Source organism: Melozone crissalis, unplaced genomic scaffold (genome assembly GCF_028551555.1).
Source record: "Melozone crissalis strain CALT ecotype California unplaced genomic scaffold, PUWL_Pcris_2 ptg000013l_1, whole genome shotgun sequence".
Taxonomy (NCBI): Eukaryota; Metazoa; Chordata; class Aves; order Passeriformes; family Passerellidae; genus Melozone; species Melozone crissalis.
Genome location: NW_026535791.1, coordinates 13,077,572 through 13,101,718, shown reverse-complemented (window position 1 = coordinate 13,101,718; position 24,147 = coordinate 13,077,572). Strand labels below are relative to the sequence as shown.

General features: G+C 37.0%; 1 protein-coding gene across 3 annotated transcripts in view; it reads left to right on the top strand.

Annotated features, from left to right (window-relative positions):
• The window catches only part of FNDC3A (fibronectin type III domain containing 3A), a 111,107-nt gene that overhangs the window by 28,710 nt on the left and 58,250 nt on the right, over positions 1-24,147 (top strand). For all 3 annotated transcript variants that reach the window (XM_054271376.1, XM_054271375.1, XM_054271377.1), the window contains one exon: positions 8,325-8,400. In XM_054271376.1, the coding sequence (XP_054127351.1) occupies positions 8,325-8,400 (76 nt within the window). The remainder of the gene's footprint in view (positions 1-8,324; positions 8,401-24,147) is intronic.

Below are 24,147 nucleotides of genomic sequence, written 5' to 3'. Positions count from 1 at the left end.
GTAATCTTCCTTGGTGTACAGGAGCAGTCTCTTGCTATGTAGTTACATTTAAGTGTGCTTTAACCACAGTTTGTAATGTAGCATAGTCTTACTTCTTCATGTTATATATATAATATTAATAATGACTAAAATTATTGTACCATGTTCTAGCTTCCCTCCCCCTTCCACTTTTTCCTTCACATCTTACTTCCCAAATTTTTTGGTATTTTAACGTGTATGCCAGGCTAGGAATCAGCTTTGTTTCTAAAGGATTGCTTTGTTTGTTTGTTTGTTATGATATATTTAGTTTGTTATGATATATTAGCATTCTAATTATATATGTTCAGAGGCTTTTTCCTTGGTTGGAAAATTTGTCCCAGATTTCACTCATTCTGGAAAAATATGTAAATTCACAAAGCATATCTAGCTTCTTTTAGAGGAAGATACAAAGTAACTCTTTCAGTTCCCCCTTCAGAGTGAGGTGGTGGGTGGCTGGGGAGAGAGAAGCATTCAAAATGCACTTTTACACTGAAATTCAGTCTGGTTCCTTTAGTTTTCTTGCCTTGTGGCTGTAGACAGTGCTAACCTATGGAGAGAACCGTTCTCATGTGGGCTTATCCCACAACTTCACACATGACACAAATGTTTAATGTATCTTGGTTTCTTTAGTCTCAGTCAGGATTTTAAAAATTAAAAAAAAAAATTTTTTTCTCCCCTTCAAGAAGCTGATAGTCCTTGGTACCGAAGGATGGGCTTGAGAGCCAAGATATTCTGGAGACAGAACAAGCTTGATTATTTATTTTCCTTTATTGCAGATACAAAAACCTTTCTCCCATATCCCAGTAACTCTAAATTATAGTTTCAGTTTTTCAGCTAACACTTAGCTGTTTTGCAATAAACCTATAATTATTAGGAAAGCTAATTCTTTTAATGATATTTTACATTCAGTAGCTAATAGCTTCTTTTACTGATAGAGAATCTTTTAATGCTTTAAAAGCATTTATTTTGACAAGACAGATTGTTACGTGCTAGGAACGATTTGAAAATACCAAACTTGCTAACAAAGTTTTATTGTATCTGACTTGATTCTCTTGATGTTTGTGCTGGCTTAGAAGAATCAGAAACTGTTTCAGTCAGTCCTGTCCTGTCAGAAATACAGGTATTATTTGAACATAGGCTCTAAAATGTGTAATATTTAAGATTTGGTAAGGGTGAGTTAAACTCTCTTCCATAAACCATACTCAAATCTGATCTGCAGAAAATTCTGCAAATCAGGAAGATCCTCATAACTGTATAGAGCAGTATGTAGGAGAAAGTTAACACATGTCTTAATTCTGGATTTTTTTTTTTTTGTGTCTCTGTAAAAGAGTATCTAGTATACTTCTAAACACAATTGTTTTTTTGGGGATATTGAGTTATTTTGTTGTGGATTTTTCTGGGTTTTGGTGGTTTTGGGTTTTTTTTAACTTTGAACTAAATTCAAATTTTTAGAACCTAAACAATAAACTTAGAGTATTGTTAATATTTTGAATATATAGATTTTTTATCAAATAAAATTTCTTTTAGGTCCACTGCATGTATGTAATTGATAGAAATGACAAAATAATTTTGAGGCACTAGTTTTTGATTGGCTGTATGGTGTGTGTTTATTTGGGGAGGAAGCTTTGCTCTTTAGGCTTTTAAATTTTATTTGAGACCCGCTTTTGCACATATAATGGTGAGCAAAAGAGAAATGTGTCAAACTTGCTGTGAGATCTTTTTAAGTTAGCTTTTAGAGCTCTTCGATTTATTTTATTATTTACTTATCAGATTTTTTTTTCTTCCACGGGGACAGAAATAGTTTGGACTTCTAATTGTATTTGCTGTTTCTTCTATGGAAAGATGTTGCCTTAAAACAGTGAAGATGTTAATGCTTAGGGATTAGTCCTAATCTGTTTTTGTTTTTCTGCTCTGCAAGTCTTTCACCTCATCTAGGGTGCTTTTCAATTAATCCAATTTTGATATTAGTATTTCCCAATAATGTCCATAGATTTATGTTTCCGTCTTTCTTACTAACCACCTGACAGAGACCAGTTATTAATTGTGCAAGGCTATTTATAGTTAGTCACTTTTTTTTCCACTGAAAGTAGCAGGGAAACTTTTTCCTTCATGTTGCGATGTAAATACATATTAGTGACGGTGCCACAAGTCTAATGCTGCCTTTCTTTTCTGTCAGGCTGAAATTATTTTGAAACCTGTCAGTCTCCTGGTACGTCACTACTACTGTTAGGAGGGAGGATGGACGTTCAAGTAGGGAAGCCTGTAGAAGTGTGTATCTTACAGAATGAAGGGTTGGTTTTAATTGTTATTTCAGTGGAGGTAATGGGCTTTTGGCCTTAATTATTGTGCAAACAAACATATCCAAAACAAGATTAGCTAACTCCGTAGTTTAAATTCCATTCTGCCCTCACTGTGCTCCAGTGAAGAAATAAGTTAACCGTGTATTCATCCAGCATGAGCAAAATCTTAGGGTGCTTATGAAAGTATTCTGTATACCTAGTGACAAAGATTAGTAGGATAGAAATCAGCTGTGTTTTGTATTGTTGCTTTTTTGCTTTTGAAAGACACTGCCATGACCAAATTGGCAGAGTGAAATACCTCGAAGGATCTTACTTTGGCTTCTGCAGCCTCTGCTTCTTGCTGATAAAAATTACTTCTATACCTTTATGGAGGTAAGTGTTAACATTTGGCCTTAAGTTCTTCCTTTCTTTGGAGCAGCCTGCTGAGTCAAGGTGGCTGCAGCTCTGCCTCACATAGCTTTCTCTTCCACCTTTTGTTACTTGCATTCTTTCAGGGGTTTCTTTATGACTCCAGCCATTTTTATCAAATTCATTTCGTTCGTGTTAGAAACAAGTTGAGGACTTGAAAAAAGACATTAAACTCCTTTCCTGCTTCAGTCTGCAGAAACATCCTGTATTTTCTCTTGCAGACAATGAAGAGTTTTACTGAATAAAAATAAGTAACATTGAGCATTCTTCTCTTTGAACATTTGTAATTCCATTGATCCTTTAGATGCAAGATCTAAATACTTTCTATCCTGCTCACACTGATGTAGTAATAAATCCTGTATGAGATATTAAGATATAATAATTTAAAAATAATTATATCTGTTAATGATAGTATGTGCAAGTCAGTGTTACATATCTCTGTAGGATGTGATTATACTACTTGAGTTGCAACAAAATTATATTCAATTTGGAATTCTTTAGGGAGAGAATTATTGCATTCTAAAAATCTATTTGCCACATCTGCTAAGCTCAAATTGTGATTTAAGGTGAAGAATAGATTTTCAAAACCACTCTAGAGTGCATCCCTTATGTAGTCCTTCAAAAAGGCATAATATTGTAGTGCTTCTTCAGGATACTGACTGTAATTGTTTACATATTAGTACTTTAAATGTGCTCTGAATATTCATCTAGACTGAGACTGTGTCGTGAAACAAGTCAGTCTACTAAAATTGCAAACTGCCTGGTAAGAGTGATCTCAGGAACAGTTTTCAGATCTTTATGCTCAGGACTACTATAGCATGTTTATTATTGCAGGTGACTGTTCCAGCATCTGGGAATGTTCCCAAATACTGCTTACTTTGCTAATGTGAATGTGGCTTTAGGTATCACTGATGTGGTCAAGGCAATGTAGCAGTTCTCCCAGGAGAGATCAGGAATATTAAAACTCCTTGGTTTGCAGACTAGGTACAAGGAGATGGGAAATGCCAAGACTTTAAAAATATTGAAGGAGGTGGATGAAATTTATTCAGAACTGGTTTTCAGCAAATCCCATAGCAGAGAAGCTGGGGAATATGTAATTAGTAGGAGATGGTTTTAAAATGTCCAGAAAGATCCTGAAATTTTCTTACTGCCTTAGGAGGTTGTGGAGGCAATTCAAATTGTAAGTGAAGTCAAAGAGTTTAGGCAAACTCTTAGGACAGTAGGAGGGATGGGCTGCAGAAAGTGGCCTGGCTCACACACTCTTCTTGAACAGCTTCTCAGTTGGTATATTAGAGTCAAAGTGCTTGGCTAGATGGGCTGCTGACCCAGACCATCAGGTCATTTCCTATGTTCTTGCTTGGCTTCAGCTTCTGCTTGAGTTCAAACAGCAGTTTCAGGAAATACACACTGAGCTTTCTAATACATGGCACTATTAGTTTTGTTAGAAGGCTTTTTTTTTTTAGGAGGTCTGTGCCAATCTGGGCAATTAAATTAAACTACTACAAAGCTTACTATGTTGTTCATTTGGCTTGGATTTATTTTCTAAAGTAGCCTATATAGAAAAAAATTCAGTACCATTGAAAAATGTGAAATTTTACTTCTAAACCTAACAGTTTTGACAACTGATGTTTCAGGTATTTCAAACTTCAGCCATTCAGTGGCCACTTTTTTATTTATGCAAGAACTGCTTTTAACATAAGTGTGTATCTGCATTCTTGTATTGTCAACTTGTATGCTAATCCCTGGAAAGAGATTTTGTATTGTTTTTCATCAGGAACTGTATTGAGATCATGTGGATCATCATTAAACAACTGTTTAAAGGAAACAATTTATAGGCACAGTGGAAATGACATAGAACTAGTTGATCTAATACTCATATTTCTTAATGGCAATGACTTAACATGATTTGAGACAAAAATACATTGTCAAAATTCTGATCGCATTCAGAAATTGCACTTGTAAATTTTATTAGGTTCCATTATAGTTGGTTGTGCTTTAAAAGTGCCTGTATGATTCTAGAATTTGTATCAAGGGTTCAGTATCCTAAGTTCACATTATTTTGTTAAGATTGTGAAGTTCTCAATTAGTGTTTTGTTGATTTAGTAAGAGAAATAGCCCTTGAAAAGTGCCCATGCTAAAGGTGCCTCCCACTGAGACTGACTCATCACAAATGAGGTTTTTATCTGAGTATCATAGTTACCTTAGAGGAGCAGGCAAAGGGTAGAATGCATGTCAGCCTTTGGGTAGCAGAACTTTGGGTGCTGTGAGTAAAGCAACAGAATTTGTCACAAAAAGATTGAGGGACAGGAAGAAAGGCTGGACCATCAGATTTTTATGAAGCTCTTCTCTTAGTTCAAGCTAATTTGAATGTTTTGCCCAGAAGAGGAAGGAGGTCAAGATCCAGAATATTCAGTTTTCAGAAGTACTGATGCCAGGGTGCATGAAATAACATGTTGGCAGATGGGGTGTGCAAGCCTGCACAAGGGCACCTCAAACGAGATGAAAGAGCTATAAATAAGCAACTCATAGATTTATTTTTCTCTTTCTTTTTTTTTTTTTCTTTTTTTTTTTTTTTACCTAGAACATGATGCTATGTAAAATCCATGTTACGTTTTCCTTTAGATAAATTTTCTTGCATCCTTGATTATGTGCTGCAGACTTCAATTAGATAAGGGGGAATTCCTGTGAGTGACTGTCAGTCTTTTGTACTATCTCTTCTGACCAGAAAGTTACCAATCTCTCTCCATGCATAGCTTCAATTTTTCTTACTTCAAATCATGTCTGCTGAGGTGCAGAGTGTCAGAAATTCCCTTCTCAAAGCTGTGATCACTCCATGGGGTTCAGCTGTGATAAGGTTGGTTCAGAAACCCCTTTTGGTCATACACTGCCCCAACACAAAGACTGTTCATGCCAGCAGTTCTTGAAACTTCTGAAATTTCAACCTTGATTCAGAATCTCTTTTGGCACACCTGACAGGATACACAGCCTACCTTGTAATAGTTGTAAAATAAAAATGTGAATGCACTACATAAAAGCAAGGCTGAAGGCGGAAGTCGGTGAAATACAATCAGGCATCAAGTAGGCTAATTGTCCATTGACAAAAGACATTCTGTTTCCTGTTTCTGGGAACTGAGATCCAATTAAACTGCATGAAGTTGGTGAGTCTCCCACCCTTTGGGTTGGCAGTTGGATGTCATCAGAGATGTGAAAATCTAATGGCATTCTGAGTGTCAGAATGGTGCTGGACTCCATCAGTTGACCTGTTGCTGCTGCTGGGCAGTGCCTGTCTCACTGTTGGACCATGGCTGCCATGCTGAGCCTTTATAGCTTCTCAGAGCAGCTGTGAAGTGAGCAACAAAGATTTTTTTCTCCTCTCACACAGGAGAAGCTGATTTAACACAGGACCAGGAGGCACAGGGACCACTTGCTGCAGTTGGGCCAGTGTGTGTGTTCCCATGCTCAAATCCTCTCTGCCAGCTGGACCTCAGGTTTGCATGGCCTGCAGCAAGAGGTCTGGGGGAGGAAAGCCAGCAAGTTCCTACAGCAGCATTATTACCCCGATTACCAACCTCAGGCACTCACACAGGGTAAATAGGGACAACTGGGAATACAGTCAACCCTCATTCCCTGTTACTTTAAAAGCAGGAACCAAGGGCCAGGCATCACCATAAAGCATTTCTGCTTCTCACAGTTCATGTGATGGCAACCAGGAATATTGAGCTGGGTATGGTACAGATTGACATGTCAGCTGTAGCCAGAATGGCTCCTCCCAGGAGTTTGGGCACCTAAATCAGCCAAAAGAGATGGGCAAATGTAGCTATGCAGCCCACACATAACAGATGGAGAGACACTCTCATGTACCATGAAGCTTTTAGGTACTTTTATACCAGTCTAAACATCAAGCTAAAATTTTCAGTTGTAGCAGAGGGAAGAGTATATCAATGAAATATGTCTTGAAAAAGTTGTGCCTGCTTGGGGAGTCCAAAAAAGAAAATGTAAGAACTCATGTATTCGTATTTCTCTTCTTCATCACATTCTGAAGGTGATGATAGCCAGTTGTTAAAATGCTACCTTCAAACACTTCAAAATAAACTCTGGAAATACAGCATTTTCTAAAGACCTTTAAGTCTTCTTTGAAATTCATTGCTAAAATCATCTTGTTTAGATTATATTATGAATGCTAACTGAATTTTACATTGAGCCACACTTCAGAAGATCTGGAAGATGTAATAGCTTGATAAAAATGTAAATATTGATATAGTTCATTATTTTTTCTCAAACAGCCAAAGCTTCTAGAAAAAACATGTGAAACAAGATAGTATTTTTAAATTGCTTGCTCAAAGCTGAGCTAATCAGTGTTGACTAACACAGCCCAAGCTTGAAAATGTGAATGTCTGTCATATCTCATCAATATGTTAGTGTTAGAACTTGCCATCTTTTCTTTAATTGATGAAATTGCTCCACAAGAAAGGGAGGAATTAATATGATTTCTGCTATTTTCTTGTCCTTTCCTTTGTCTCTGGTATTCCTAAAATGAGTAACATTCAAGTTTCTGGTTCTGGGGAGTTTTGGTTGGTTGGTTGGTTGTGTTTTTGTAAACATGAAAAATTTTATTTTCTTTTAGCAATTTAACAAAGTAAATTTTTGGCCATAATACTCAGGAATTGTGTTTCTAAAGATTTCTTTCCTACTGATTTGTAGAGGGAAGAGGACATAGGCTCTATTTAGATGTGTACAAGCAAGACTGAAGAACATTCTGTCCAGAAAGGAAATTATAAAGTGCACCTGCTTTTCTACTTTTTAAAGTTTTTTTTCTCGTTTGTTCATAATTTTAGCTAGGTTTTTCATGTTAACAAACTTCTTTTCCTCACAGAAGGGCAAGTTTCAAATAAAAGTAAAGAAATCTAAAATGGTGACAGGCTTCTGCTTTGGTACAAACTTTCTTTTTTTTATTTTGGCTGCTGTGTGCTTTGGTATCATTTCTGCATTGCTTGGGTTTACAAAATTGGGATAACCAGCTTTCCACAAATAAAATTATACATACTGTTTCATGCTGGGCATCTGGTACACTTACTTTGTCATGACTTCTGATTTTTTTATCATTAATGAATGTACAAATATGCTTGGGTCATATGAAGAGGGACATGACACACTATTTTCCTTGTGTTGAAAACTGTTTGTCAAGTGGTTGATGTCAAGCTCTGGGAATTCTAGGCTTCCTTCTGAAGGTTTACATAATGGTTTGATTAATGTTGAAGTTAATACAATTTGTTGAAATAATTTAAGCTGTACAAATAGCTTTTTAATTGTACCAAGCAGTTGAGAAAATAAAATTTGTACAGGTACTGTTTTACTTAGTTGTTATTCTCTCCTTCATTCTTTGAAAAATGTTTGTTTAAAAATATCTATGCTTGTTCTTGCTCTTATCTATTTCTCTGTGGGATGAAGACAGCAAGAAGTGTGAAGTGAAAAATAATGTATTTACCAACCAGAAAAAAAAATTGCTTTTTTTCCCAGTAAAACTTTTTTTTTTTGCACATACAAAACTTCTGTAACATATTCCTGTGTAATGGTTGTAAACACTCTTTTATTTTTAAGGTTATTCTTGTGCAAGTTAATCCAGGGGAAGCATTTACAATAAGAAGAGAAGATGGACAGTTTCAGTGCATTACAGGTAAAGTTGATAAATTTATTTTCATATTTTCTGAGTCTGAGTCAGGATTAATAAAAGGCAATTTGTGGTGAGAGTAAAAGAAGGACAGAATTTATTTTAAATACAAGAGCTGTTTAAAGACCTAAAAGATTATGTGCTAAGGATCATTGGGATTTAGCTTTTACCACCATAAACCAAGTACTTTTTCTTATGTTATATTAGATGAAATTAAATTTCGTGGGGAGGAAAAAGGGAGGAACATTTTCAGATTGCAAAGCAAGCTCGGAAAGGCTGTTGTAGCGACTTTTGACTAAGCTCATTTACATCACAGACTTCAAATTAAAAGCTTAAACTGTTAATATGGCTTGAGTTTAGGTTTTTTTATTATTTGCTATCATGTGGATGTTGTTTCCCTGCCAGTTATCCCACCCAGTTTCTCATTATCTCTAGGAGCCAAATGGCATTATTTCTGAGTTCTAGCAAGTGCAGCTTCAAAATACAAATGTTTCATCTAACCATAGCATCCCCTTATGCAATGGCCAGTTTGGATGTTGTTTTCTATTCCGAATGACCAGAACTACCAGTTAAGTGTATCCAGAAGGTACTGTGAGAAATGAGCAATCAGCTATTGCTGATTGCTGCACAGAACGCCATTTTACTGTCATGTAAGAGAGTATCCACAGATTCAGCTATGGGGTCACATTTTTCCTTGTCATCATCTCGGCCAGTGAATCCTACCTTTTTTTTTTTTTCCCTGGATGTTGGCCCAGCTCCACAGATACTGTTCTGGGAATTTGAAGCAAATGTTTTCCCGCTCCTTTCCCTGTTCTCTCCAGTCTGAGAAGAGCTGAAAGGTCTGCTTTCCAGTGTCATAGGCAGGTCCTTTGGCTACAAAACAACTGATTCAAAGAAGGCCTTAGATGGTAATTAAGTTTATAGTGGCAGTTCTTAAAGTTTACATGTCTGTTAGCACCATATTTCAAGATTTTGTGCTGGCTGCATGGTATTCTTGCATCCTTTGATCCACCAATGGATCAGTGTTGCAGCTCTCCATTGTATACAGCTTACTTGAAAACTGGTATGTAATAATTACTTGACAGTACTGAGGGAAATAAAATTATTTTTGTCTTGCAATTCAAGTCAAAGAACAGATAAGATATATTTTGCTTCTATTGCATAAAATACTGGGAGAAGTAGCATGTATTACATGTTTGGTTTTAATTTTTGATTTACAAAACAGTTTTATTGGTGGAGAATGAATTGATACTTTCCTGGCATGATTATCTTCAAAGCAGGAATTGTTTAATGAACTACAAAAATACTAACATCATATCCTTACAGATATGGTTCTAACCTTCGATGGTACAGCTTTTATCCCTGCCTGGTGCCTCTTGCTTTTGGAGCAGGCAGCTTGCTATTGTGATTTGATTCAGCTGTGGATTTCTTCATCTTTTATATGTGAAAGTGAGCATGGGCAAGTTACTAGATGATTGTTTCTGGGACTCACTAAGTGTAAGCTGAGGTACAGTCTTTACAACTTCCCTGAAAAATGGCTCTGCAATCTGGAAAACTACATCCCAAATCAGTACCACAACTTTTGCAAACCTCCTGTTACATTGATATTCTTCATGTCTTTCCCCCTTCCTGAAGATGAAATTGTGGATTATAGTTGGTAGTAAAATAGGGGGCATAAAGTTATTTTTTATATCTGTAAATTCAGTAATATTCATACAGAACCTGAGTTGCACTTGATCTTTTGAATACTGCTTTTCTGGTCTATTCTTGCCACTTGTGAGACATATCTGTGGTTTTGAGTGCTGTGCCAATGGATCTTTCTACCTTTTGGATTGTTTGGTCTATCTTCCTTAAAGAAGAAATTCCCTTAGTAATTGATGCTGTTTCTTTTTCATTATATGTATTGCAGCTCATGAGGAGTGTCTGCTGTTTGGTTTTCTGTGCAGAGATTTGTATAAAACAAACTATTTTAGATGGTGTAAACTATAGAGAGTAATTTTGTATTGGTCCTTTTTTGTTCTGCCACAACTTCTCAGGCGTAGTTTGCCCTTGACTTGTCTGCAAAATGGATTATCAGTCTGCAAAATGGGTTATAGCTGCAGGAGTCTAGTGCATTGTCTTGAAAGTAAGAAAGAAAGCAAGCTCACATCAGTTCCTTGATTTTATTCTTTACTGTATGCACTCAGTTGTTAAGTGAAATCATAGTTATAGATGTGGAAATATATAATGAGAATGCTTTGGATAAATGTACAAAGATGTTTTTATTTAGAAAGCAAGCGTGAAGATGGCTCTGACTTAAAAGTCTCCTAAATTCTCTGACTTAAAAGTCTCGGCAAAGAACACATATGCAGTTTTTTCAGTGATGTATGATATAAAAAATTGAAATTATGTAAATATAGTACTAAAATGAAAGAGTGGAAGTTGAGAAGTAACAAGCTGCTTATGGATCCCAGATAACAGTGCAGGTAGTCAGATACATTCATTTGATTCAGTAAGTCATGCTTCCTTGGATAATTCTAAATCTCTCTTGGGCTTTATTACTGGTGAAATCACCTTGATACTATGCTATCTGCTGAAGTCTATGTGGATTGTTAATAAATCTAACCATAATGTTAATTGTGGTTTCTTGCATCAAATATTTGCCTGTTGGAGACATTCAGATGCACTGTCAATCTTCATGCTGCTCTTGTCATCTATTCCATTTTTAAAGAGGACTGTCCTTGCTTTGGCAAAACTGCACATAGGGTAAAATTTCTCAACCTAAAAATGATGAGAGTTAGCATCTCTTCAGGAGAAAGGAAAGGATTAAAGTGGCTGTTTAGAGCTGTCCTTGCATAAATGAAGTAATGTAAACTTAAGGCACTAATTAATGGAGAAGCATGCAATGTGTTTTCTGTGAGCTACGCTTCTGAAGAAAATGCTGCATTTGCATGCGGGTCTATGTACTGACTTACCACATGTCTGCTCTCACAGGTGGTCTGTAAAGCTTTGACTGGTTTGGAACCACATTAAGTGAGAAGCAGCTTCTTACTGTAGTCCTCTTCCATGGCAGTGGAATATTGAATGAATAATATTGAGTGAAAAGACTCTTAAGAATAATTCCTGGTTTGAAATCACCTAAGTATGGCAGGAGAGCAGTGATGGTTAAGGGACCCTTGATCTTTAGTGAATTCCATTCCTTTATTCTGGTGACCTTTTAATGAATTAAAATAACATGTATTTTATTCTTTATTTCTGTAGAATAAGAAGCATGGTTACTTTGTATTTCTGTAGTTAGGAGTCTTGGATCATAGTTGGGTTTCTGTTGTCTGTATTTTGACTTAAATACAGCTTTGATTGAGCACTTCTGTGTGCCAATGACCATATTTTTCAGATATTATAAAATATTTTCTTTGCCTGCCTAGTGATTTGTCTGATAGTGTCAACTCGTGCTCCCCCTCGATGCAGCTTCAATTTAAACCATTTGTCAGTCTCTAACTTTACAAAAATACCATGCATTCCTTACTAGGTAGATAGGAACATCTGTCTGTGTAACCATGTGTTAGACCAAAATGTTTATTTTCAAAAGTGGTCTTTTAAATATATGAAAATTTTCTCATATCCTAGAAATCTTTTAAATATACAAAAATTTTCTCATACACTAGAAATTTCTCATATACTGGACTTCTGTGGAAACTTTCCTTAAGCCAAAATTTTCTTCTGTTAATGTGAAGTAATCAGTTATATTACAGTGATTCAGAAAACCAGGTTTGAAATGTATGAATGGGCTCTCTTTGTAGAAGTGAATTACTGCAGATCACTCATTCATGAATTCTTCCTATTGCAGAATAAATGAATGAAGATGACTCATCTCGAGGACATTTTGTAACAGTCCCAAGTTACCGCTAAAGGCTATTAAATGTTACTTGACACAATAAGAGAGACCATGTTCTATATGTCTCTGCAAAGGAAAATTGCCCTTTTCATAATAGAATAAGAAGACTTATGTAAATTAGAATGAGTCATAAATACTTCATGCTTTGAAATTAAATGAAGTATTGGTGTTAAGGTTAGGCTCTGGAATGAAAGTTAAGCAAGCTTAACCTGATTTTTTCTCTTTGAAAGAAGAAATAAGATTTTCTGAAAAGTGTTTTCAAGGAATTAAAGAGGAAAAGAAGATACATCAGTTCTGAGACTACAGTAGGGAAACACAAACTTCAGTTCGTTCTAAGATCAGCTTGAGCTTTGCAAAACCAAACCTGTCCATTACCTAGAAAATTTTGAGAATAAAACTCATACAGAATCACAGAATGGTTTGGGTTGGAAGAGACCTTCAGTGGTCATCTATTTCCAGCTCCTCTGCCATGGGCAGGGACACCTTCCACTAGACCAAGTTGCTGAGAGCCCCATCCTGTCTGTCCTGGAACACTTCCAGAGATGGGGCATCCACAATTCTCTGAGCAACCCCTGACCGTGCCTCACCACCCTCATGAAAATTTCTTTCTTATATCCAGTCTAAGCCTCCTCTTTTTCAGTTTAAAGTGCTGCCTCTTGACCTGTAACAATACACCCTGATACAACGTCTTTCTCCATCTGCTTTATAAACCCCTTTATATAATCAAAGGCTGCAGTAAGGTATCCCCAGCATTTTCTCTTCTTTAGGCTGAACAAGCCCAACTCTCAGCCTGTCTTCACTGGAGAAATGCTCCAACCTTCTGACCATTTTTTTGGCTCTCCTCTGGACCCTCTTCAAGTCCATGTCTGTCTTGTGCTGAGGAGCCCAGGACTCGAGGTATGAGGAGAATCCCCTCCCTCATCCTGCTGGACACACTGCCTTTGATGCAGCCCAAGATACAGTCGGCTGTCTGGGCTGTGAGTACACATTGCCAACTTGTGTCTAGTTTTTCATCCACCAGTATCCTCAAGTTTTCTGCAGGGCAGCTTTTAATCTATTTTCTACTCTTTTCTGCTGTCAGGCTTGGTGTGGTTTTGATTGTTTACAGATACTGTTACAGCAGCCAGACTGAGCATTTTTAAAATCTGAAAGTAACTGCTATTTAAGTACATTTGAAGCAAAGCCCCCTACATTTATCTTGTTCAAATATCATCTTGTGCTTTGGTGTTGAGTTTTATTTTAATATTGGAAGTGGTTAAAGACCTGTCATAAATTCTGTATGAGTTGCCACAGACCCCTGAGAATGGGACTTTGTTAGTTGCTAATGGTCATTGGGAGATGCTTCCCTCACAAGACCACCATAGCTTATTATCAAATCCTAAACACTGTGGTAAGCAGAGGAAGTGTGTGCTGTCATTCTGTGGTGATTTTATAATGCAAAAATACCTGGCACTACAGTAGTGGTCACATTTATAGACTTAAAGGGTGACATCACCTCTAGAAATGCCATATCTTGTTTGGGAAATTACTCAGTATCCACATTAGCACTGGGCAAAGTTTAGGAATAAAAGAACGTTTATTTAAATACACAGCTCTAGTAATGGAACAAACTAGCAAAAGCAGTAAAACACTATTAACAAGAGTTCTCTCCTAGAGCACATCTAGTCTTCTAGGTAGCTTAATAGCCTGAGTAATGGACCCCTTACAAGTAAACTCAGGTGTGTATTACAGAGATCTAGTGCATTGGTTTTCCTGCTTCTATTAAGAACAGCTTACTGAAGCCAGCCAGAGAAGCTCTGGGTGCTCTTTTTCTTTCTGTAGCCTGAGAAGAAACTGATTTTTCATCCTTGTTTCCATTTATGTGTTTCTCATTTCTAAATACTGAAATGCAGCATGAAAACATGTGTAAGTTTATTTGCTTTCCTTTTCATCTTTAATGATGATTTGCAGCTTTTCTCCACAGTAGCCTTCTGAAAATAGATGTAAGGTTTTATGTATCAGTTAATAAAAAAAAAATCTAAAAAACCCCTCAAAACAACCTCACCCTAAATGGTAAATTATTTCAGTTGTCATCTCCATTCCTTCTATGTAGAAGACTAAACATATTACGTAAGCCTGAAACTGGATATGGATACTTAGATTAACTTCCTTTTCTACATATTAATTTTAGGATCTCCACTGGAAGTATTTAGAGGGCCTTTATAAAAGGCATTGAGGGAAGCTAAGACAAATCAACTGAAAATATGGGGTCAGAGCAAGCTACAGTGATTTGCAGCTAATTAATTATTGGTTAAGGATGTCTGTGCAGAGGGTCGGAGCTGAGTCTGTAGGAGTACTAACTCTAAAGCACCTCTTTTTGGGAATGACCTTCAATATACACAATTTTTTTAAAAATTAAGGTTTTTCTATTTCTAGATATCTGCACTCAAACTAAAAATAATATTAGTATTGGCCAACTATGTGGGAGTATGACTGCAGAGGATACATAATTCCATTTTGCATTGAAACAAGATGTTGGGGAAAGTGGTCACAAAGCGTGGTTGGAGGAGCCTGATTTGGAGCTGTCTCATTCCAAAATAATTTTAAGTAGGAACTGTCTTTTTATAGCTTAGATTGATAAACAGGGTGCATGAATGCCCTTGCAAATATTGTTGAAGACTTAACCATTCTACCTTTTACTGGTAGGTTAGCCTAAAAATTGGATTGAAATATGGCATATACCCTTCTATGGCAATGTTCTTCACTTGGGGCTCACTAAATGTAGCAGTGTTTGCAGGGGTCCCAGGACAAGGGAAGAGATGAGAATTTTGACTTCATGTTTCAGAAGGCTGATTTATTATTTTATAATATATATTATATTAAAATAAAATTATATATTAAAACTACACTAAAGAATAGAAGAAAGGATTTCATCAGAAGGCTAGCAAGGAAAGGGAATGATAATAAAATCTTGTGACTGCTCACAGCCTTGACACAGGTGGCTGTCATTGGTCATCAAGTAAAAACAATTTCACATGCTGGGTAAACAATTCTCCAAATCACATTCTAAAGCAGCAAAACATGGAGAAGCTGAAGCTTCTCAGGAGAAAAGATCCTAATGAAAGGATTTTTCATAAAATACGTCTGTGACACCCTTCTGGTGAGATAAAGAAATGATGTCTTTAAGACCTCTCTGCAGCACATGTGGAATGCTCATGTGTTGGCTTTGACACGTAGCACAAGTTCAGTTCTTAATAATAAGGCAAGTACTATTGGCAGGTAAAACTTGCCGGTAAGCCCTGCTGCTGTAGCTCTTCCAGTACAAGTGCTGAATTAAAGCTGGGGTCAGACACATCTCCTTGGTTCTGTAGGCCCTCTTGCAGCAGGGCAGAGGCAGTCTTCTAGAGTCACGACCATCTTTCAAATTTGTTGTGCTAACTCAATGAAAATTTCAAAGTAGTGCAAAACAAGGTCATTCTCTGGACAAGAATAAAACACAGCAATCCAGAATTCTCTCCCTTAGATTGGCCTCTCTCTGCTCTGAGAGTGACCATGAGAATTAACCTCGTACCAGAGCTCCCTCAGCCTTCTCTGGGAACTGCCTGACCTTGTCTTCCATTAATTCTGATGACTGACCAGGTCTTTGTGGTCCCAGTCTCATTGAGCCATTAAAGAAGCAGGCAGGGATGACACAAGAAGCTGTTATTGGAAAAACTTACTTTATCATGCTGCTTTTCTGCCAAAGCAGCTCACATTACTGTTATGCCTACTTTGTTAGTGTTATAAATACTAGACTTCCAAAACATTCTATTCCCAGAACAAATTGAATTTGGTAAAAGTTTGATTGAAAAGCAAACTAGACTTGTTTTATCCTCTTCTGCAGTAGCAAATTAAAGAAAAAAGGGAATGCATTAATTCATATCTCTCAGATGTTGACTGTAGTGCGTCTTAGGAAAAACAGTTTTCTGCCATTCATTTCTGTTTAAAATGTGTTAAAGAGAGTCAGTATCTTTATATGGACAAAACATGCCTAATATTTATTGCCTTGGTTATTTCTCTTTCTTCTAATAGATATTTTTAAACTTTTGTTCTATCTTATTTCATTCATGATATGTAAGTTCATAAAATTCTACATTCATTGTAAAGTGTTCAGTCAGGTTCTCCTTTTCCTGTTTGATTTTTCCGGAATATTCAGATCAGTTAATCTTCCCTTGTATCTTCTTTAATCTTCTCCTTTATTCCTTTTTTTGACTCCACTGCAAACTCAGCCTGACTGTAGGGAGGTTCTGGAGACATTTTGTTTGAAATCTCAGTGCTTCAGCTGCATAGTGAAGTCATCTAATTTTAGGTGTCTAAATGTGTGTTTCTATATGTGGCCTTGGATCTGAGCTCCCATTGAAACTAGTGAAGATTTAGTCACTAGGTATAGTGCACTCAGTGCTTTTCAGCTGACATCAGTTTGCACTCAATAGCTCTCCAGGCTCCACTGTCTGTACCAAGTAGGTCTCCACTTGCTATAATGGGAGTTTGAAGTCCTAACTTGCACAGAGACATATAATTTTAGATACCTAAATGAGATGTCTCCGTTTTGTAACTAAAGCTTGGCTATTATAAGCTGAAATAAATAAGGCTACATCCTGAAAGTGCCTCATTTAGGTGTGTTGATTCACAGTTGTACCCTCAGTGAATGTCTTTGTCCTCAAGCACCTGAACTCTTTGAACTCATCCATTTCCATGAGCATCTCACATCACATTTTACAGGGATGGTACTGGTTCTTGGAGGTGCGTGTTGGGAATGAATTTACAGCCCTACGTTGCAGCTGGAGAATGCCCCTAAAACTTGGTTTCCATTACTCTAGCCAGACATGTCTAGCCCCCAAGGCTGTGAAGTATTAACTCAAGCTGCTGAGATACAGGTGCTGTTATTGCCTCAGTGTGGAATCTGTTGGATGAGCCTTGTATGAAGCATGCTAGGCTTGACAGGTTTGTGTCTGGCAATATTAGAATATTCCCAGGGCACTGCAATCAGTTAATCTGATTTCTTCTCTGACTATGCTGTTGATGGGAAAGAAATAGCCCTATATTACTTGCTTTATGAGGGGGAAACTGGTAGGATCTGTTCTTGTAAGAGTAAGTAGATGTAGTTAGTAGTTTTCTCTGAGTAGAAAGTTTGTCTAATGTAAGCAGTTTGAATTAAATTTAAAAAACTAGAGCTGTGGGCATTTTACTTGGTATTTTCACTTAATGTACAAACATTTAGCGTAACTTAAACTGATAGCTTAAACTTTATCTTAATTGGATGCAATCTGATTAACTAAAATAATAAAGATTCATGAAAATTGCTAATATTAAAGAGTGGGAGAAGTTCCTTAATTTCATTATCTGATTATTTAAAAACAAATAGTGCTTTTATTTTGTAGAAACTCAAACAGTGTTTATAAGTGGACTTTGTGCTGGGTTTCATGAAAATGGAAAGGCTAGAACTTTGTGTATAAAGGACTTTTGCTGGATCCTCTTTTGCAACTATGTACAGTATGAATACAGGCTGATGTGTCATCTGTTGGAAAATGCTGTGCATTGTTAGATGAGACCTCAGGAGAGTTCCTTGTAGTTCCACCCTGTGCAATTCAAGTTGTATTGCTGAATTCTTGAAGTATAGTTGTAGCTGTTAAACTATTCAGACTTCTATCACAGAATTACTCTTAGTAAGAAATAGCTTTGAATTGACTTCGGTTTACTCTTGCCCACTTGTAGTCATGGCTGCCTTATTTTGTGCCACTGCCACTGTCAGGCCCTTGGTAGTTGTGAAGGGTTGCAGACACGCTGGGAAGGAAAAGAGTCTTCATAGTTGTGGAGCATCTCTCACGGCCATTGTTTTTCCAGAATTCCTGGAAACAAAGCCAGTTCCTCATACATGCCCAGACTCACACCCATGACAACAAACTTACAAGCTGGCATTGCTCTGCCTTAGTGCCTTCTCTGATGCCAAAAGTTGTTGGGTACCCAGGAAGTTAGTCTCCCTTTCTTTCATTTTCACCTGTGCAAGGCTAATGTGTTGTTTGTTCTTGCAAGAATGTAATATCTAACTAAATGCTGCAACTTTGAATCCAGGGATTTTTAACTCTGTTCTTGGTTTTGCTTTTTTGATTTGTTTTGTAGTAAGAGATGAATCAGCAGCACATGGCTTGATAGATGTGGCTGTGCATGTGTTATTAATAGTAAATTAATAGCTGTCTTTTTTTGACTGTCTGTGAAATGGCTGAGGTTTTGTCAGCTTGCATGACTTACATGATCATGTCACCCTTCTTCAACTTGATTTAAAATCATGGTAATGTAAGTTCCCCTTCTTCCTTTTGCAGACATGCAGCAATCTGTTTTACATCTAAAGCGGTTTATTATCCAAATGAGGGAAAGGAAGAAGAGACAGAAGATAACCAAGGTCATTACATATAGGCTAGCTGTGCACAAATATAAACAGCTCCTGTGTAATGTGAGTTAAAGACTGGTTACAAGTAAGTTCAGCCACTTAAAGCCATTAAGAAACAGTGTAATCATAAGAGGTTTCAAAGTTGGAATGGCCAAATTCACTGGAAGTGAATACAGCTATCCACACTGCTGTTCTTGTTTCTTTATGCCAGAGAGAAGCTCTTTCTCACACTACAGAGGGCTTTCTAGGAAAATCAGTTGTCTAGGGCAGGTGCTCTAGGACATCATTCAAAGAGCTTGAGATTTTTTCAAGTGACTGTATAGCATCCAGTAATTGGTAGATGGGTCTCAGGTTAATGGTACTGGAGCTTCTAGAGAAGCTTATGACACCTTCCTTCCCTTTTGAATAATCAGCTGTTCAGTGAGGATATGGTTTATCTCCTTTGCTTGTTCTCCATTTGTTTTTCCAGTAGACCATTCCTCAATAGTTCCACTTACCCTTTTGCTTTGATGCTCTATATAAGGGCCATTTTCATAAATACTATGTATAATGTGTTTCCCTTGGATAATCTTTACAGTTCAGAGGTTGGATGGATGTGCCTTTCAAGGCAGCTGAAGAAAGAGCTGCAGTAAGAACTATAAATGCAAAACCAGTAGTAAATATTATTGCTCATCAATTCTTAAAAGGAGTTAATATACAGAGAGTGGTCAGCCTTTCTTTTCTTCTCTGTTTTGCCAACAAGTTGTCTCTTGAAAGATAGCATTTAAGTGAAATGCTATTGTATTGCATCCTCAGCTGCTTTAGACTTGAAGAGTTTGTACTCTGAAAGGCATCACTCTGTGGACAGAGTTAACTCTTTTGGTTTATGCAGCCAAGAGACGTCTCAGTAAAGCTCTTAAGCAGCAGGCAGATTTGGAAAATTGTATGACACATACTTAAGTATGCATTTATCTTTTCGTTATGCTTTCCATATACTTTGTATTTTGTTTCTTGGTTTGTGATCTGGCAAAGATTTTGAATCAGATTAGATATACCAAAAAAAAGGGACTTTGACTCTTACCTAGATTTAAAATTTAGTTAAATCTGAAATCTTATCTGACTTTTTACTCTTATTTTTCAAGAGATAGCACATACAAATAAAGCTTACAGACAAATCCTTGGGGTGCCTAAATAAAGCCCAAATTCCCAAGTTTGGGAATTTGAGAAGCTAAACTTTGTTTTTTCTGAAAGAGACTTTTTTTTCTGAATTGGGCTCAAAAGCAGAGTGACTGTCTCCCATTAGTTTACACTGCTGGTGGTCAGTTTTGGGGAGCATCTGGTGGTTATGCAATACATTAATGAGTGAAAATATTTAGTAAGTTACAAGGGCAGTCAAAACAACTGGAACCAGTTAAAGTTCTTCCAACATGAATGAGTTTTAAAAATCACTTGCTAAGAGAGCTGAAAAATAAGAGTGAGTATCAACAAATATTGATCAGAGGTGTAGGAAGACTGGCTAGTGTGAGACCAACTTCCATTCATTTCCCTGATTTGTACTACAAAGGGATACAAGAGCACTGTCAAGCATGAGGGTGTTGAGATTAATTATTGATGGTTTGATCACTTTTTCACTTGTGGCCTATGTGTGTTTAGTGCATTTCTACACAGGTTGTAAATCTGACATGATAAGTATGCAGCATTTTCAATAAAATATTTATAAAAGATACTGTTTTATGCTTACTACACCCTTTTAATGCTTCTGAAAATGAAAATCGCTTGAACAGGAGGAAAATGTACCTTGGAAATACCCTATCTTTTCTTTTAATTGCAGCTATATACACTTGAAAGTTTCCTTGCATCACTTTCCAGCAAAGATATGACACATAGTAGATTGTTATTATGCCCACACAGCTTTCTTTGTTCATCCTCTTTCAGGTCTTTCAAATGCCATACAGAGCGCTGATTTCTCTACAATAGCTTTCCAATTGTGCATTATGTTCATAGAATTTCAGTGTGTTGTCATTTTTTTTTTTCATTACTGAGCCTTGTCCTCTCAACTGAAAAACAGATCCATTATTTTTGATGGGAAAGAATCTAGTCTCATGTTGGTGACAGTAGTTAAACAGAAGGGTATTGGGTTTGGAGTTCTTTTCAGAAGCACATAAATGTACATTCCTGGATCATCTTCTTGTATGGTGCTACTGTGCTGCTGGGTCTGGGCAAGTAGTACAGTAAACATTTCTGTGCAGCTTCAGAGATATGGAAAAAAAGTCTGAGGTGCCTGGGAACATTCCACATAGAAAAAGAGGCTTAATGTTGGGTAAGGTTACATCTATTTAGGATGTCGTTTTGGAGGGAAGCAGACAGGAGTAGAAAATGCAGGTCTAATGAATTGCAGGTATGTAATGGAGGCTTGAGGCCAGATACCTGCATGTTGCCAGTTCCCTTGAAAGCATAGCACAGAATGTTTTTGATCACTATTTCCAAAGAACTTCAGCAGACTCAGTATAACCTCTTTTTTTTTTTTGTTAACAATTCTAAATTGTGCATGAAATAGGAAAGGATTGAATGTTAAATCATGATGCACAGCCAGCTTAGGATGTAAATATATTCCTCCTTAATCCTCAGTAATCAATGCACTCGGATGTCTTTCAGCTAACAAGACATTCTAGAAATACTTGGTATTTCAGCAAAGCTGATCATCCAGACAGCTCTATGGCACAGGAGATCTGTATTCCAGAAGTGGTAAAAGATTAACAAGAACGTGCAGTAGTTGTTCAAAGGAGTGTTGTTTGAATGGTACCCTGAACTGGGTGAAATGCAGTTATATACTATGCAAGGTTGTGCATAAGATTAATAAATTATGGATGGGGATCTCACTTGAAACTTGATAAGGAGGAAAAAGAAGCAGGCAAACTATCTATTTGAGTCACAAGATAAATATTATCTCCAGTATAATGTATCTGTAAAGCTTAGTGTGATCATAAAATGCATCAGGACAGTTGTTAGTATAGCTAGGGATGTTTACAGGATTCTGCTGAGATTTCAACTGTAATTTGATAACTCATGTTTATAAAAGATGAAATGAAGCTGACTCCAGGTGTTGTGAATACAAAGTGTTAGGATATTCAGGAGAAAATATAAAAAGAAAGCAGAAGAGTTTAATCTGCTTGGCTAAAAAATGACTTGGCTAGAAAACAACAGGGATTTAAAAAAAATAATTAATGCCAGAGCTAGTCTAGAGTCCAGTTGGCTATCAAGTGGCTGTGAAATACTTTTATATAATTACAAGAAACTTGGCTGCATAGGAGAGTGGTGCTCCAGAAGAGCAGTCCAGTAGGGAGACATACGGATAAAAGAACTGCTTTGCTATTGGTTTTCATGCTTCTACATAGAATCCATTCATGGTGGATCTTGATGTATGATAATGGGAGAGAGGAATGAAATTGCAATTGCAGGTGAATAGACTTGATTCATGAAGTGTTTTTCAGGCCTTGAGCCCTCATGGTTCAACAACAGAAAATTTTCATCTCCTGCATCCAGACAATAGTGAAGCAATAAAAAGATTTCTGCACAAAGGGCACATTTACTTTGCAGCTATTTAGCAATTTTCTTGTCTCAGCTCCTTCATGGAGGGATATATTGATCCATACATAATGTATGGTAAGGAACTCCACTGTATGCATGTGTCGTTTTTCCTTTCTTCTGGTTTGGAATGACAACTGTTATATGTCTGAGCCAAGTTAGTTGTTTCATCCCTGGCCTCTTGTTTGGCACAGGTAAGTAGATTCCTTACACAGTTCTTTCTGGCTCCAGGTTCATTTTGGATGCCAAAGCAGTGGTCTGTTACTTTCCAAAACGTATTTGGTTACAAAGCAAATTGAATTTGAAGAGAACACTGCAATGATATAGGCTTGTCTTTGTTTCTGCTTTGTTTCCAGCTTACTGCTTTCCCAGATACTTTCTTTCTGGTAATGCATGTTTATTAACATTGCTGAAAGCTTTTTATCAAGAGAAGCCTTTGCTATAGATGCTCTTAGTATTTGAGCTCACATGCTTCCCGTATGTGTAACTTGCTTGAGATTTGTAGAAAATAATGCCTCGTTTAAGTGATGTGTAAAGAGTTCATTGACAGAATCCAGGAGTCTGTCACATAAAATACCAAAAATTTTAAACTTCAAATTCCAAACCAAGTTTAAAACATACAGATTTTAAAGTCTCTGTTAGTTAGATTGCAGACCATGTGAAAACCATTTTCACATCGCTTTGAGCAGTAAATTGTGAGGTTTGCAGTGCAAATTGGCTGATAGTGTTAAGGGATTTGTCAATAGTAGAAGCATTTCACTGCAGAAGGGGCTGCAGATGTTTGCAGCAAGCATGGCACCTTTCTGTGTTGCCAAGTCTGACTGACAATATCTTATCAGTCAGACTTAGCTTTTTTAAATGTGTATCGTGGTTTGGGGTTAATTAATTTGGGATCAAATTTCTGCAAAGCTTTATGGACATGAAAATTCTTTTATGTGGACCTTAAGTCATTAGCAGAACCACAAATCTTAATCTAAGTGTTTAAGTACTTATCATGTCAATTGCAATGATAACAGTGTTCAGGAACAGTACTGTTTCAGTCAAACTTTTATTTCCACTGTCTTCAGAGCATCCCCTGTTGTATCTGCATTTATAGGCTTGTTACTGGTGAAAAGACAGAGAAAAATATGTCTGTGGGAAGAATTGTGATTGCAAGGGGTGATCTTTAAGATGCTTGGATTCCACCTTAGTTGTAACTTAGATTTAGCTGCAGAAGTCTCAGATGCAGCCCAGGTCACCCACTAAATAATGATTTAATCCAAGGAAGCATGCTGAATCCATTGCTTCTCCTGTTTTGACCATGGAATTCCCTACATGCCTCTAATGCTTCAAAACATGAGGCCACAGAGGACAGTAAGGAGACAGACATCAAAGGCAGAGACAGTATAGAAACAGTATATAAATGATGCCTTTCTGTCTCTCCAAAAAGAAAGGCTGCTTGTCTACTTGGGTTGTATTAAGTTTGTTCTGAAATGAAAACAGTATCATCAGCAGGAAATTGTTTAAAGCACTTGCCCACAACCAAAACCAAATCTGAGCTCTGCAAGTACCACAGACTCTAAACCTGTAGCTCCCTGATTCCAGCAGTGTCCCTTAGCCATGAGGCTCTGGGAAATTCTGAGTTGACCTTTTCTTCTGTTGTCTTTTGGAGGTGGGCATCTTCACTTCAGAAAAAAAGATTCTAGATAGAGCGAAAATATATGGGAAAGCAAGCTGCCTTTTTCTGTTGATGTAATGGGGATTCCTCTATGATTTAAGTGAAGTCCTGGGTTCTTCCTGTTTTAAAGGCTGGCTCTGAATTTTCTACTTAGAAGCTCTTGGATTAAATGAGTTAAGTGTGTTCCATTCCAGTTTCTAGTGGTCCATCTCCAGCAGAAGTGACCCAGGTTATTTCTTCATTTGGTGTTCA